This window comes from Eulemur rufifrons, chromosome 2 (assembly GCF_041146395.1).
Source record: "Eulemur rufifrons isolate Redbay chromosome 2, OSU_ERuf_1, whole genome shotgun sequence".
Taxonomy (NCBI): Eukaryota; Metazoa; Chordata; class Mammalia; order Primates; family Lemuridae; genus Eulemur; species Eulemur rufifrons.
In genome coordinates, this window is record NC_090984.1 from 30,779,260 (window position 1) to 30,793,891 (window position 14,632).

A 14,632-nucleotide genomic window follows, 5' to 3' on the forward strand; every position below is an offset into this window, starting at 1 on the left:
AGATTGTGACATCCAAGGCAGGAACCTTGTCTAGTTGATCATTGAGTATTCTTGGACTCATGCCTGAAGCACATAGTAAGTAGCTGCTCTGTAATTATTTATTGACTAATGAAGGGAGGTAATTTGAGGTGATAGCGACCCACTGTGATCTGAGATTATGTGATCTCTCTTGATTGCAATCTGGGTTGACTGTGAACAGAGAGTTGGGGCCTTTGATGATTGTATTAAAGTGCCTGTGACTGTGACCTGCAACGACTGTTCTCTGAGGGGTCTGTGCACCAGTGACTATTAGTGACTCTTAGTGCCTTCTGGCACTAACCTGTGATAAGGACCAGGAGGGATAGACAGTGAGTGGAAGTCAGTGAACTAGTAACTTTGCATGATTGCTTCAAGTCACCCGCACTGACTGTGATCTAAAGTGACTGTGAACAAGTTGGTGATGATGCCTTCCACCTGACTGCTGTGATGGACCGTGTGTGACCACCATCTAGAGATCTGGCTTCAATGACCATGAGCTAGTAATTGGAGCCCTGACCACATACAACACATTGAGATGTGTCTTCAGGATGCTGAGATTGTTGATCTCAGCTGACAGCTGAGGTTACTGATTTGCATTATGAGCTGAGGTAATTGAGATCTGTGGGCCTGGACTCAGACTGGGAATGGTGCTAATATGTGTGTAATACTCTTGGAGTTCCAATGTTTTGTTTAATAAGTATTCTCCAGGGCCTATAAATGGCATAGGCCTACTCGGCCCCACGCAAACAAGTAGGGATGAGGAAAAGATTGGGTCAATCCTCGGAGAAAACTCTATGTGAACAACAGCGCATCCGTGGGGCCGCGGCCTTGGCCACGGCCTACTCCAAAGGCTGCCCTCCACTCGGTCCCCCAACCCCCACTCCGGCTACTGCCCCTGCTGCGCCTGCGCGGAGGCGGGGCGATGCTTTGCCCTTTGTTGTGGGCCCCAGTTTCCCAGGACACCGCGCGGTGTTGGGGTGGGGCTATGCAGATGAGGCACTCGGGGGCGGGGCGGTTGCGGCGGCGTCGGCGGCGGCCGGGGAGGGTCAGTTGGAGGCAGGCGCTCGCTGAGGCAGGAGGAGGGCTCTCGGCCCGCGGCCTGACAGGGACTTAGCCCGCAGAGATCGGCCCCGCGCGCGCTACCCCACACCCACCCACTCATCCACCTACCCACTCCCTGCGCCGCCTCCTCCCACCCTGAGCAGAGCCGCCGAGGATGATAAACACCCAGGACAGGTAACGGCCCGGCCCAGGCTCCCCGCCCCCATCCTCCCCTCATCTGCTCCAGCCGGCCCCCGCCCCCTCAGCAGGGCCCCATCCGCCCCTCACCGGGTCCCTTCCCCACTTCGGCCACCCCACGCTGAGCCCCGGGCCCTCAACTGGGCCTCCTTCCGTCCTTTAGCCACCCCCTCTTGCAGCCCGGCCCATCCCCCTCATCCGGGCCTCCTCCTCCTCTAAAGCCCCCACAAAGTGGGACCCAACCTTCCAGTCAAGTCCCCTTTTTCCTTCAGCTCTGCCGAACGGTGCCCCATTCCCCACGTTGGGCTCTCTGCCGCATCCAGATGCCCCAAATTGTGTCCCATCTTCTCCAAATCTTTCTTACTGCCCCTATAAGTCACTTAAGCCTTCCCTCTGAATCCCCTCCCTAATAAAAACTGCGCTCCCCAACCAGACTCCTCCCTTATCAATGCCTCCCCCCAAGTCAGGCTCCAGCCTTCGGCTCTCAACTGGACCCATGCCCCCACTCATCACCCTCCCCCGTTCTCCTCAGGCCTAGTAGTCTTTACACGGATGCCCAGCCCTCCCTTGGGCCCTCACTCCAGCTTCATCTTCCCCCTGCCTTCCTCCTTCCACACCCCTCTCCCAGTTAGGCCCCATTTCCCCAGCCTCCCAACGTCATTCCTTTTATTTCTCAAATACTTTGGACTTGATTCCCATACTCCATCCTGTTCCCCTAATGGTGTTCCCCCAACACTTTCTAAAAACACTTCTTCTCAGCTGGAACTCATCTTTACTCTTACCCTTCCCATTTTAACTGAACCCTATCTTTAGATGATTAGATCACAGAACTCAGGCCACCCCACTTCCAGTGAACCCCATTCCCTGTGTTTCCCGTGCCTTCAAATCAGGCTCTATATTCTGGACACTGGGCCTTCGCAGTTTCTCCCCTCAAAACCTGACCCCTGTCTTCCCCCATTAATTAGAGAGAAAGGCTGCACATCTTTCTAAAACTGAGCACCAGTGGTTTTCTAAACTTGCATCGTATATCCTTCCCCCTGCCCAAACTAGGCAGAATTAGTTGCTCAGTTTTCCTTTCTCTGCGAAAACTCTTTTTCTCCAAGGCAACTCTTTTCACCCATCTGTCCCTCAAAGATAGCCCGTATTTCTGCCCCAAACACTCTTCTCTGACGGTTCCATAATTTCCTGATTCCCCACAATTTTTAACCCCAGTTGCTCTTTATACATGAGAATGGCTTCCGTTTACAGTTTAGACCTAATTCTCTTCCTCATTTTTCCCCTAGACATGTTACTGTCCCCTCCAAAACATGTCTGAAGCTCACTAGTTCCCCACACCAGGCCTTTTCTCCCCAGATTTAGCCCTATGGCCTCTGTCCCTTACTTGGACCTCATTATTTTACAGACTCATTCCCTGCAAATCTTCTTTAAATTGTGTCATGGTCTATCCAGAACTAGACTTTAGTTCCTCTTGCAAACATAGCCTGCCTTATTGCTTTTCTTTACATAGGGCTGTAACTGCCACTCAGGGTTCTCAAACTTGGGTTCCCTTCTCACTAAAATGATCTCTTAACTTTCCCACTTGTTTAGCAGCACCATCCTTAGACATTCACCTTTTCTTGTATCTCAGTGTTTCTTAACCCTAGCTGCACACTTGAAAAATCAATTACCTGGGCCTCACCTTCAAAGATTGGTTTAATTGCCCTAGGTGGCCTGGTTGTTAACATACATTTTTAAAGCTCCCCAGGTAATTCTTTATAATGTTCATCCAGGCTTGAAAAACACTGCCTCCTTTCCCCAAGAAGGCCTCGGCCTTTCCCATCATATTCCTTTAGTAGGTGTCAGCCCTTTCTTCACTGACAAGGGCCTAATCATCTTCAGGGATTTCTTAGTCTTTCTCTCTCAGGTACCATCCAGAAGTTCCCAAGATCCCTACAACAGCTTCTGAAATTCTCCAGTTACTCAGTTCGCAGCTATTAGCCATTTTCTTCCCTCAAGTCTCAGACTCTTGTCTAGTCTCCCATGCCCATTTCTTCCCTGCATGCAGAAAGAAAACTCACTCCCCATTTTCTGGTTTGTTAGGGTCTTATTTGACCCATTATCCCTGCCTCCCAAGCCCTCTTTATCTACAGTCCCATTCCACTGTTCGATTTTCCTTTTCCAAGACTCCATGTCCCCCTTTGCATTACCTCCTTTATTCCATCTTCTCTAACTCAGCCCCTCTGGAGCTGAGGAAGTGGAGGTGGATTTGTGCTTGGATAGTGCTGGCTGCAAAAGGTGTTACTGTGGTGAAGAAGGCTGTGTGTGCTGAGGATTGGTGGCAGGTATGAGAGGGCAGGATGAAGTGCAGGGGTGGGGGAAGAAGAGGAACCTGCAACAAAACCCACTCAAGGGGTATGTGAGGTGGATTTCTGTTCTTAAGTTTGTGTCTGCAGTGGGTGATGGAAGGTGAGGTGGTCTCAGCATTTCTTCTCTGGAGACCTCTGGACTGAGCTGGTCTGGATGCCAAGTCTTTTTCAGGCTGAACCCTGAGAGTTGAGCACGTGGGTTGAACACGTAAGGGTCTTCACTGTGCGATGGAAAGACCTGATTCTAGTTCTGGCTTTGCCTGTGTGCTTACATGTAAATAGAGGGGGTTGGGTTAGCTTAATTTAAAGATTCCTTCCAGCTTCCTAAGTGGCAAAACAGGCTTGCTTGTTTCCAGTGCCCTGGCTTATTGTGTTGGTAATTTGAGGGGCTTGACTGTATGAAAGGCAGGTGGAGAGAGGAGCCAACTGGCTGCCAGGGTCTGGGCAACAGCTAGGTCTTGGACCAGGCTCCTCCACTTTGGCCTGGGGGTGGGGTGGTGTGTGCAGGGTGTCTGGTTTCTTTGAGTTATGGCAATCCTGTTTCCATAGCATGTTTCCCAGCTTCCTCTGGCCTGTCCCTGACTTTCTAAAAGGAATCCTGGTAGAGCCCTAACTAGGGATTCGATAAGAGCCGGATGTTCTTCCCAGTCAGAGTTCTTGGTGTTTTGTATCCGGTGGGGGGAGTGCGGCTGGCTGAGAGTTTAGCTCCCATTGGGTGGGGGATGGGATTTTCAGCTTCCCTGGCTCCAGTGAAAAACTCAGGAGGTGGAGGCTTGGTTTCCTGGAAGAAATAGTTGCAGAGGAGCTGGCAGTATGTTTTGAAAACAAGGCCCTTCCTTTCCAGTTTTGTTCTCATTGGTACCTCCAAAATGTCAAAATTCCTGATGGTGGGGGAAAGAAGACGACACAAGTACAAGCACCTTTATTATGTTTTTTGAACATAAGGTTTAAATCCAAGGAAGGCAAGCTTCATGGTCTTTTTCTGCCTGTATTTGCGGGGGAGGGGAGACAGTATCTGTCCAGGGCTTGCTTCATAGCTAATAACAGTACAGTGTGTAGCGAAGAGCTAGCCCAGGCTTGGTAGTCACAATCAATCTATGTGTTCATGGGCTTTAAGGAGAAACATTTGGTTCCACAGGTGGGGTGTTTTTTTGGGGGGGGAGTGGGGGCGGGGGCAGGGCATAAGAGCAAATCAGAGCTACCCTGAGCATCTTAACCAAGTGGTTTCTTGGGTAATAGAATTTCTGTCTCTTCCCAAAGAGTTTGGTTTTGGTTATTCCTTATTTATTGGAAATATGGCTTGTTGGGTGTAGGGTGGTAAGGAGAGTCAGTTTTCCTATGATGTGCCTTCAAGGTCATCCTACAGAGAGAGAGAAAGGGAGAGAAAGACTCCTAGTATAGTCAGGAATCCCCCCAAATTGGAGGTATGCTTCAGAAAGCAGTGTGGACTAATAATAGCAATTCCTCACTCTGCCAAGAAATCCAAATTTAGCCTCAGAGCTGCTCAGAAATACAAAAAGGGGACTGAGGAGTGGGCTAGAGGGATGTTACAAATGTGCATTTCTAGAAAAAAAAAAAAACCGAGTAATTCATCCCTTTTTGAAACAGTATGCAGTGTTGATTAAAGTTGGTGCCATGATTCAGAAGGCTGTGAAGCCTAATTGAAAGCTATAGACCAGAAATGGCCGAGTAGGTGAGCAAGAATTTTGTTACTCGAAGTGAATAAAACAGGTAGTTTCCTGTTAGTAGTAGTAGCTGCCGCAGCAGCAAAAAATGCTTTGTGTAAGACAAGCCTTAAGAAAATTTCCTAAGCCTTTAATACTATATAAACAATGACGTAATTCTGTCTTGGGAAGGGAGGCTGGAACTGTGTGATGAGCTTACTGTACAAACTAGATTAAGGTACTCAATATGTAAAAGTGAAATCTTATTTTAAAGCTTAATTACCTAGCTATCCAGTCACCTCTGGTGGCATATGTGGTTGTGCTTACCTTTGGCAGAAGTGGTACCAGTATCAGCTGACTGATAGATAAGCAAACCTCAGAGGCACAGATATTCCAGCTACAAGCTTAAGTGTGTTTCTGTGAAAAATCAACCAAAACCCAATTTTGCTTTCAGCCTGTGATTCAGAGTGGTGATGTCATTTTCTTTATAATCGTGCTCAACAAGAAGACACCCTTTGGAATGCGGAGCAGCCCTAGTGAAATGATTTATGCCTGGCTTCTGCCCAGGCCCCTTTTCTCAGATGGAAGGGGAATTGGCAGCTGGAAATCAGCCTCTGGTCACACTAGACTGGAGGTGGCCATCACCTCCCACCTTTCTTCCTATTTCTTTTTTGCTAAGTGTGATTGTGATGGCAGCCCTGGATTGGTCTCCCTTTGTGTAGGGATTAGTCATCTGAGACATTCCTAGTCTAGAGTAAAAGCAGACCGTGTGGGGAAGTGAGGGCACCCTGGGTGTTCTGTGAGGTATGGCCTGAGACCTGAATGGGTCAGAAGAGGTTCAAAGAGGGAAATGAATGTAGAATACTGAGAATGTGGTTTTTGTGTCTTCATTTGATACCAAAAGGTAGGTAATACCGAAGCCATCTGACTGCCTCTGGCAGGTAGTGGAAACCAGAGAGAAAGGGCGCAGACTTGAATGAGCTAAGGAGGCCACTGATTCAAGTGAAACATGATCAAAAGTATATCAAGGATTCAGCAGGAAAGTAGGAGAGTAAGTGAATAGGAAAAAAAAAAAAGAGTATATCAAGGAGAATTTGAATTCAAGTATTTGTTAGATGTAGCTAAATGGAAGTTAGCCATACAATTACTTTTATATTAAGTCTCTTCTCTGTGTAACAGAGAGCAAACTCAATACAGTCATCCCTTGGTATCTATGGGGGATTGGTTTCAGGACTCCCCCATACCAAAATCCAAGGATGCTCAAGTCTGTTATATAAAATTGTGTAATATGTGCATGTAACCTATGCATATCCTCCCATATACTTTTTGTTTATTTATTTGAGACAGAGTCTGACTCTGTTGCCCGGGCTAGAGTGCCGTGGTGTCAGCCTTGCTCACAGCAACCTCAAACTCCTGGGCTCAAGCATCCTTCTGCCTCAGCCTCCCAAGTAGCTGGGACTACAGGCATGCACCACCATGTCTGGCTAATTTTCTTTCTATTTTTTTAGTAGAGATGGGGTCTCGCTTAGGCTGGTCCTGAACTCCTGAGCTCAAACAATCTGCCCACCTCGGCCTCCCAGAATGCTAGGATTATAGGTCTGAGCCACTGTACTCGGCCCCTCCCATATACTTTAAATCATCCCTAAATTACCTGTAATACCTAATACAATGTAAATGCTATGTAAATAGTTGTTATACTATATTTTTTATTTGTTTTATTTTTTTTCCTGAATATTTTTGATCCATGGTTGGTTGAATTCATGGATACGGAACCAGTGGATATGGAGGGCCGAGTATACATAAATCAAAATTGACATAAAGTCAGTTGGAAGTGATTCTTTAACAGAAGATCCTTTACTTTATCAAGAGATTTAAGGTTAATGCTTTCAAATAATAAGTACCCTAAAGATTTAAAAATAAGATTTGAATTACAAAAATTTGATTTACGGTCAACATTTCCCAGGAATACATCTGCATATGCTGCCTGTCTGTCTGTAGCCAGTGTATGAAATTATAACCTGCTAAGGGCATTTCAGACAACAGTTTCACAGACACTTTAAATTAGAGGCAGCAGGATGTGATATTCATATGTATCCTGAGGAGTGTTTCCAAGGGCATGTCCTATAACAACTGAGAAAATAAAAGACACTAACAGATCAGCTCTAATCTCCCATCTCTCTTCCGAATTACCTTGTATGCTGGATGCCTGACACCCTCATTTCCAGCATGGTATGTTTTTTTCTTCTCCAAAAGCAGGACCGGTCCAGCTGGATGTTTGGGTTCAGTCTCATACATTTGATTCTCCTTAATCAGCCTGATCTTTTCAGCCTTTGGACTGAGCTGCTTAAATCATCCTTTTAATGGTAGAGATTAAACCATGCCTGCTCCCCAGTGGAATCACCAGGATGTGGCATCAGAGCTAGTTAGAAACAAGACTAAACTGAATATGAAACCTAACCCAGTTTGGATCTTGTATTAATAACAGGAAGACTTGTGTTTAGAAGCCATTTTCTCTTGTGCTTAAATTCTTCCAGGATTCACTGTTCCTAATAAAGTTGGTGGCATATCTTGCCACAATACCATTTGAACACTAAAGCCATCATTAGAAGAGAAGGCCATGGCTGGGCAATTTCATGTCCCTTAATTTCTTTAACTACCACATATGTATCCATTCCACTTTTCTTTTCACTTCAGAAATGACAATTAGATTTTTTTAGAAGACAAGCAATTGGCCATTCACAGCAAGTAACTAATAGCAGGTGCTTTATGTAAATGATGAAGATAATTATTGTGATCTGCTGTTATCTAAGCTTATTCCAGACCCTAGCTGTTTCTCGGGACCTGAAACACTCCCTACACACACACACACACACACACACACACACACACGCTTCCTTTTTTTTTTCCTTTTGAGACAGGGTTTCACTCTGTCACCCAGGCTACAGTACAGTGGCATCATCATAGCTCACTGCAACCTGGAACTGTGGGCTCAAGCAATTGTCCTGCTTCAGCCTCCTAAGTAGCTGGGACTATAGGCATGCACCACCATGCCCAGCTACTTTTTGTATTTTTTGTAGAGATGGGTCTATTCTTGCTCAGGCTGGTCTCTAACTCCTGGCCCCAAGCAATCCTCCCTCCTTAGCCTCCCAAAGTGCTAGGATTATGGGTGTGAGCCACTGTGTCCGGGCACACACTTGCTTTCTTGTGCAGAATTTATGGGGGAGTAGCGAAGAGTCTCCAGGATCCTTGTGTGTGAGAGTGGGGAAGTAAATCATTTGTTACCATGGTGTATACTTGCATTTATTTGAAGAGGAGAGAGATCAGGAAACCAGAAATATCATAAGCCCCATTGCTAAATTTGACTTGCTTAAAGAAAGAAGTATCACATAAAATATCACTAAACTCATAGATTAGTGATGGACAAAGGGCAGGCTCCAGGGATTATTTCTAGGAAGACAGAGGGAATTCAGGTCTAACCCCCACCCCGCCCCCCACTTTATTCTCATCTTTTCAGTGCCCCATTGCTTCTGCCATTTGCAAGTAAAAATAAGCTAAGAATCAAGATGGTGGTTGGAATGCAGGGCAGAGGTTGAATGTAGCTCACTCATTTAAAGGTCATTTGAGGAATAATTCTTTTGGAGTAGGATTCTGGCACCAGAAATGCAAGGGCCCTGGTGATCTGGTTGTTTTGTGAACCCAGTTAGTTCTCCTTGTATACAAGGTGACATCTCATCTGTTTATCCCAGAGGGGGTTTGCTCAGTTCTTGGATAGCTCCATTGGCCAACAGAAGTAAGCCAACTTCTGCACCAGAGGTCCAGCTTGCCTGGTGCCCCTGCAGGAACCTCAACACAGGCCAGAAGTGGTCACTGGGGAATGAGAAGGGAATCGTATCATGTGGGGGGTGTGTGCCTTTGCTTGGGGAAACCCTCCCACCTTTGTTTTTTCTAGTCTGGATACTATTATTTTGCCCCTTAACACATTGGAAGAGTGAATCATAATAGCTCATTGTCTATAGCAGAAAATAACTCCTGACCTTGGAGACATTTGATAGCATGGTCCTGTCATGACCTCTCTGTTAGCAGTTGTTGGTGAGGCCAAGAGTCGAGGAGATGAGGATGCCCTAAGGTTTTCCAGAGGAGGTAGGACTTGGGACATGTGGTTATCACCTTTAGATGTTGATGCTGTTCCTGGCCCACAGACACTTCCCTGGGAACTCCATTTCTCAGTGAAATTTCCAAGTATACTTGTAGGCCCCCAGTTGAAATCTTTGAGAGAACAGAACCTAGGAGCTGAGCAGTGATGGGTTTGGACTTTATGTCTCAGTTGGAATGCTAATACAAGTCAGCTAATAGTGAGGGTCTTCAGTTATTATACCATTGCCATGTCAGGCGTGAATTCAGTTCTGTTCCTTTTCACTTAGAAGAGTCCAAAATTGTCATGCCATGCTATATAAAGCAAAGGACACTGTGAAGAATAATTACCTCCTACCATTTTATAACTGGTTTTCAAGAAAAAAGAAAAAACAAGAAACAACCCCAGAGCCTGATTTAAGGCATCTGCTGATTTCTGTAGTGTAAATATTCCCCACTTGGGGCTGATTCAAGCTACTAATGTGACAGCCTTAAACACATAGTTGGGAAGAGATGTGCACAGTGGTGTGAGCTGACTCCAGCACCCCACTGCCACCCCCTCCCTCCCCCAAGTATGTGTCCACTGCGTTCCAGCTGCCCTGAGGCCGGTGTGTTGTGGCTACGGGACAGGCCTCTTGCTGAGTCATGGTGTACACGCACAGACGATTTACCTCTTTCCCTGCCTCACTTGTCCTTGGGCCAGGGAATGAGCCACATTTCAGCCTAAGGAGCCACTGAATAGGATTCAAAGAAGGCAGTGGAGCAGATCTGGAGCCCTGTTGGGTCCATCTGAAAATTGTGTTGGCCAGTCAGGGCACACACCTGGAGGTGACAGGTACTCTTTTAGGAGCCTTTCACCATCTGTAATCCATCTGATTTTTGACTTCCTTACTCGGGTCACAGGTCCCAGCCCTCCATCTGAGTGTCTGCTCCAACCACATCAGTGTTACCTGAACTACCGTGCTCAGGTCATGAAGGGAACAGCAAATAAGGGCAAGCAGGCCTAGCGTTTGGTGGCACACCAGGGACAAAATCAGAAACCATAATAGTCTGTGTCCTATAGTGCACCTCTGCTCTGGGAGTCAAATGCTTGGATTTAGTTTCATTCTTAACCCTAGAGGGATTTGGGTAGGTGATTTCCAGTTCCTTTGCTTAGAAGGGGCACGGGGCCCTCACTGGGGAAGTAGCTTTAGGAATTCCTCAGGGACAGTACCCGGTCCACATGACTTCCTGAGGCCCACATGCCTCTCCTCTGCAGCCTGACGTGATTGTGTAGGCTTTGTGACTCTGCCACATAGGTTGTTGAGGCACTGATGGGGTAAGGAAACTGGAGGGGAGCACAGGGCTCGAGACCTAATGAGCAAGCCAGGTTCTGGTTCCTTCCTAGGACTGCCAGTGCCACAGAGATTTGTTTCAGGATGCTTGGTAGGTGCTACTGTGGTCACACATACCCAGCTGGACTCCCTTGGCCCTCTGGGACTCCCTAGGGCTCTATAGGATGGTGGGAAAGTTTCCTTCAAGAGAGCAGTAGTTCTAGAAGCTAAAGCCTAAAGGACTGAGGTAGTGGTATGGACATAGAACACTTGTTAGGGAGAAGCAGGGCAGGGGTTGGGGTGGGGCTGAGTTAAATCTTCAGGTCTTGGTGTTAACTGTCTCCCCTTCTGTCTCTTGCAGTAGTATTTTGCCTTTGAGTAACTGTCCCCAGCTCCAGTGCTGCAGGCACATTGTTCCGGGGCCTCTGTGGTGCTCCTGATGCCCCTCACCCACTGTCGAAGATCCCCGGTGGGCGAGGGGGCGGCAGGGATCCTTCTCTCTCAGCTCTAATATATAAGGTAAGGAGGACACTGGAATGGAAGGCTTGGGACAGAGCCTTCTCAGACTCCACTGAGCTGCTGCTCAGGGGTAATAATCACTTTCTTTAGTCTTCTGACTCTTGGGCCAGGCCAGTAGGGGGACTGGGAAGGACTCTTTCAACTGAGGCTGCCGTGTGGCTCTTTGGGAGTGTTAGAGGGAGGATATCAGCAGCATTTGCTGCCTTTTAATTGCTGTGATTGAAGCCCAGACATTGGTTTAGCTCCCCCCTAAGACTGAGATGGAAGAGTTAGCAGGGCAGCTGAGTTCTCGTCTCTTGAGATTGTGCCCAGGGGAGATAACATGGCACCTACAGTCCACCTGGAAGCAGGCTTTGGTTGATCAGGGTCCCAGACAAACCCTTACACATACCCTTTTGCGAATTGTTTTGTTGTTTTTTTGCTCTGTCTCCCAGGCTGGAGTGCAGTGGTATAATCATAGCTCGCTGCAGCCTCGAACTCCTGAGCTCAAGCGATCGATCCCCTGCCTCAGCCTCCCAAAATGCTGGGATTACAGGCATGAGCCACTGCACCCAGCTTTCATTTGTTTTTGATGTTTCCCTTTAAGAGAGGGAAGGAAAAGAACATGGTGTTGGGGAAAAAGCATGGGTTTTTGAATCAGAGAGAGCTGGGTTTGAACCTCAGCTCTGCCATTTACTACCTTTGGAGCCTTGGGTCACTTGCTCAGTTGTTCTGGGCCTTAGTATCTCAGATTTAAAATGGAGATATTAATGTCCATTTTGAGTGCTTGTCAGGATGATTGACAGTACCTGGCATAGTGCTTGGCACCTAGTGGACACTTGGTAAATATTTCCCTTCACATCGTACTGGGTTTTCCACGATCAGCTGGTCTTAGTGCCCAGTGAGTGAGGGCTCTGTTTAACCAGCATGCAGCGCTGCATCTTCAGCCTGCCCTCTATCCTGTGCTGCCCTGAGACTGACCCAGCAGGACTCCCAGTACAACCTAGATTAGAAGCCAGTGATATGGCCAGAAGAGTAGTAACCTGGTCCTCTGCCCTGCTTTCCTTCCCAGGACGAGAAGCTCACTGTGACCCAGGACCTCCCTGTGAATGATGGAAAACCTCACATTGTCCACTTCCAGTATGAGGTCACCGAGGTGAAGGTCTCTTCCTGGGACGCAGTCCTGTCCAGCCAGAGCCTGTTTGTAGAAATCCCAGATGGATTATTAGCTGATGGGAGCAAAGAAGGGTAAGGAGCCCAGGCTGGGACAGGAAAGGAACAAATGGGGAAGGAGGTCCCATTCCAAGAGAAGAGTATATGTTTATTGGGAATAACAGAATTGTAGGAGAGTCTGTGCTTTCTCTCCTAGCTCTAGACTTCCCAAGCAGATACCGTTTTGTAACAGGTTATTTTTAGCCAGTAAAACAGGCTTGCTCTGGGTTATAATTAAAGCAGATCATTATCACATTAACCACATGCCTGCCAGTTAATCGCCCCATGGTTCATTTTCCAGCAGATACTAAATCCCTCTTGAGCCACCATACAATGGTGCAGTTCAAAAGGCCAGAAGCTCAGAGATAGAGGGGGATTTCACTGGATTGGGCAAGACCCTCCAAGCAGCCAGGTATATAAGAAGTCCTGAGGACAGAGTTCTCTTGAGTGGCCCCAACCTCTTAGGAAATCCTTTCAGGCAGTGTTAGGGCCCAGAGTGTTCGTCCCAGTGGCAGGTGACCTTATCAGACTTGGCAGTCTGGGGGCCCCTGAAGAACTAAGTTCTCATTCTCGGCCCTAAACTCTTATCTGTGAACAGCATTAGTTAAGATGGGTATTGTTACTTTCAGATGAAGAACTTCTGTTACAGGAAGAGAGAATTCATTCACATTTTTCCCAGGGGCTGGTGGCTTTTTTCCCCCTGAACCTGGGAACCTTCTCCCTGGAGCTTCTGTATTTGTACTGCTGGCTGTAAGCCTCAGAAAAGCCTCTTGGGGGGTTGTGTGGGGGGGCTAGATGGGAGGGAGATACAGCAAGGTGGTGATGGGCCTGAGTAGTTTCTTTGCTTCTTGCAGATTGTTAGCACTGCTAGAGTTTGCTGAAGAGAAGATGAAAGTGAACTATGTCTTCATCTGCTTCAGGAAAGGCCGGGAAGACAGAGGTGAGGGGTCAGAGCAGCCTGTGACCTACAGCCCAGACAAGGGGGGACTGGGGAGGAGAAAAGGGAGCTCCTATATGATGAGGAAGGACTCCTGAGTTTGCCTCACAAACCCTGGGAAGTCATGGGGGAGGTTGAGTGCCCAAAGGGTGAGTCAAGGCCCACTGCGTGTTTGTTCCATCTTTGTTTGGGCTTTTCCCTTGATTGGAGCCTACCCTTGTGTTTCTCATCACAATCTTTTTTACACTTTATCTTCTGCAGCTCCGCTCCTGAAGACCTTCAGCTTCTTGGGCTTTGAGATTGTACGTCCAGGCCATCCCTGTGTCCCCTCTCGGCCAGATGTGATGTTCATGGTTTACCCCCTGGACCAGAACTTGTCCGATGAGGACTAATGGTCATAGAGGATGCTTTGCCCAAGAGCCACAGTGGGGGAAGAAGGGGAGTTAGGCAGCCCTGGGACAGAGGAGAGGGCCCCTCGCTGTCTAGGGAAGGACGCTGAGGGGCTCAGGGTGAGGGTTGCCTATTGTGTTCTCGGAGTTGACTTGTTGAAATTGTTTTCCATAAAGAACAGTATAAACATATTATTCACATGTAATCACCAATAGTAAATGAAGATGTTTATGAACTGGCATTAGAAGCTTTTTAAACTGCGCTGTGTGATGTGCTCTATCTAGCCTAGGGGAGGACATTGCCTAGAGGGGGAGGGACTGTCTGGGTCCAGGGGCACGGCCTGGAGGGCTGGTGGGCAGCACTGTCAGGCTCAAGCTCCCCTGCTGTTGGGCTTTCTGTTTTGGTTATTAAGACTTGTGTATTTTCTTTCTTTGCTTCCTGTCACCCCAGGGGCTCCTGAGTGTAGGCTTCTCAGTCCCTGGGCAGTGTCCTTGAGTTGTTTTTTGACACTCTACCTGGGCTTCTCTGTGTGCATTTGTGTCTGGCCTGGAGTAAGCAGGTCTGACCCCTCCTTCTTTACAGCTTAGTGTTTGTTATTCTGGCATTTGGTTAAGCTGGCTTAATCTGTTTAATGTTGTCAGTGCATTTTAAATAGGGGCATTGAAGTTTACTCCCACCACCAGGGCTTTTTAGGGGGGTGCCTGGGCCTTAAAAAACACTAGCCAAACTCTAACTCGCAAGTCACCACCAGGAGTTCTTGGCTCCTGACTGCAGGCCCAGGCCCCAAGGTCTCCTTCCTAGGGTCGCAAAGAGCAAAGAGGAAGAGGAGTAGCAACTCAGGGCCTGGGAATTGTGGGGGAATCTGTTCTTGGGGACTGGATGCCT

General features: G+C 47.7%; 1 protein-coding gene across 1 annotated transcript; it reads left to right on the forward strand.

Moving 5' to 3' along the window:
• Positions 1 to 1,065: 1,065 nt before the first annotated feature.
• Positions 1,066 to 13,812, forward strand: OAZ2 (ornithine decarboxylase antizyme 2). The gene is given in 6 exon segments (XM_069459028.1): positions 1,066 to 1,254; positions 11,072 to 11,147; positions 11,149 to 11,229; positions 12,281 to 12,456; positions 13,275 to 13,360; positions 13,619 to 13,812. Coding segments are annotated over 6 exon segments (570 nt in total). The 5' UTR covers positions 1,066 to 1,234; the 3' UTR covers positions 13,750 to 13,812.
• The last annotated feature ends 820 nt before the right edge of the window (positions 13,813 to 14,632 follow it).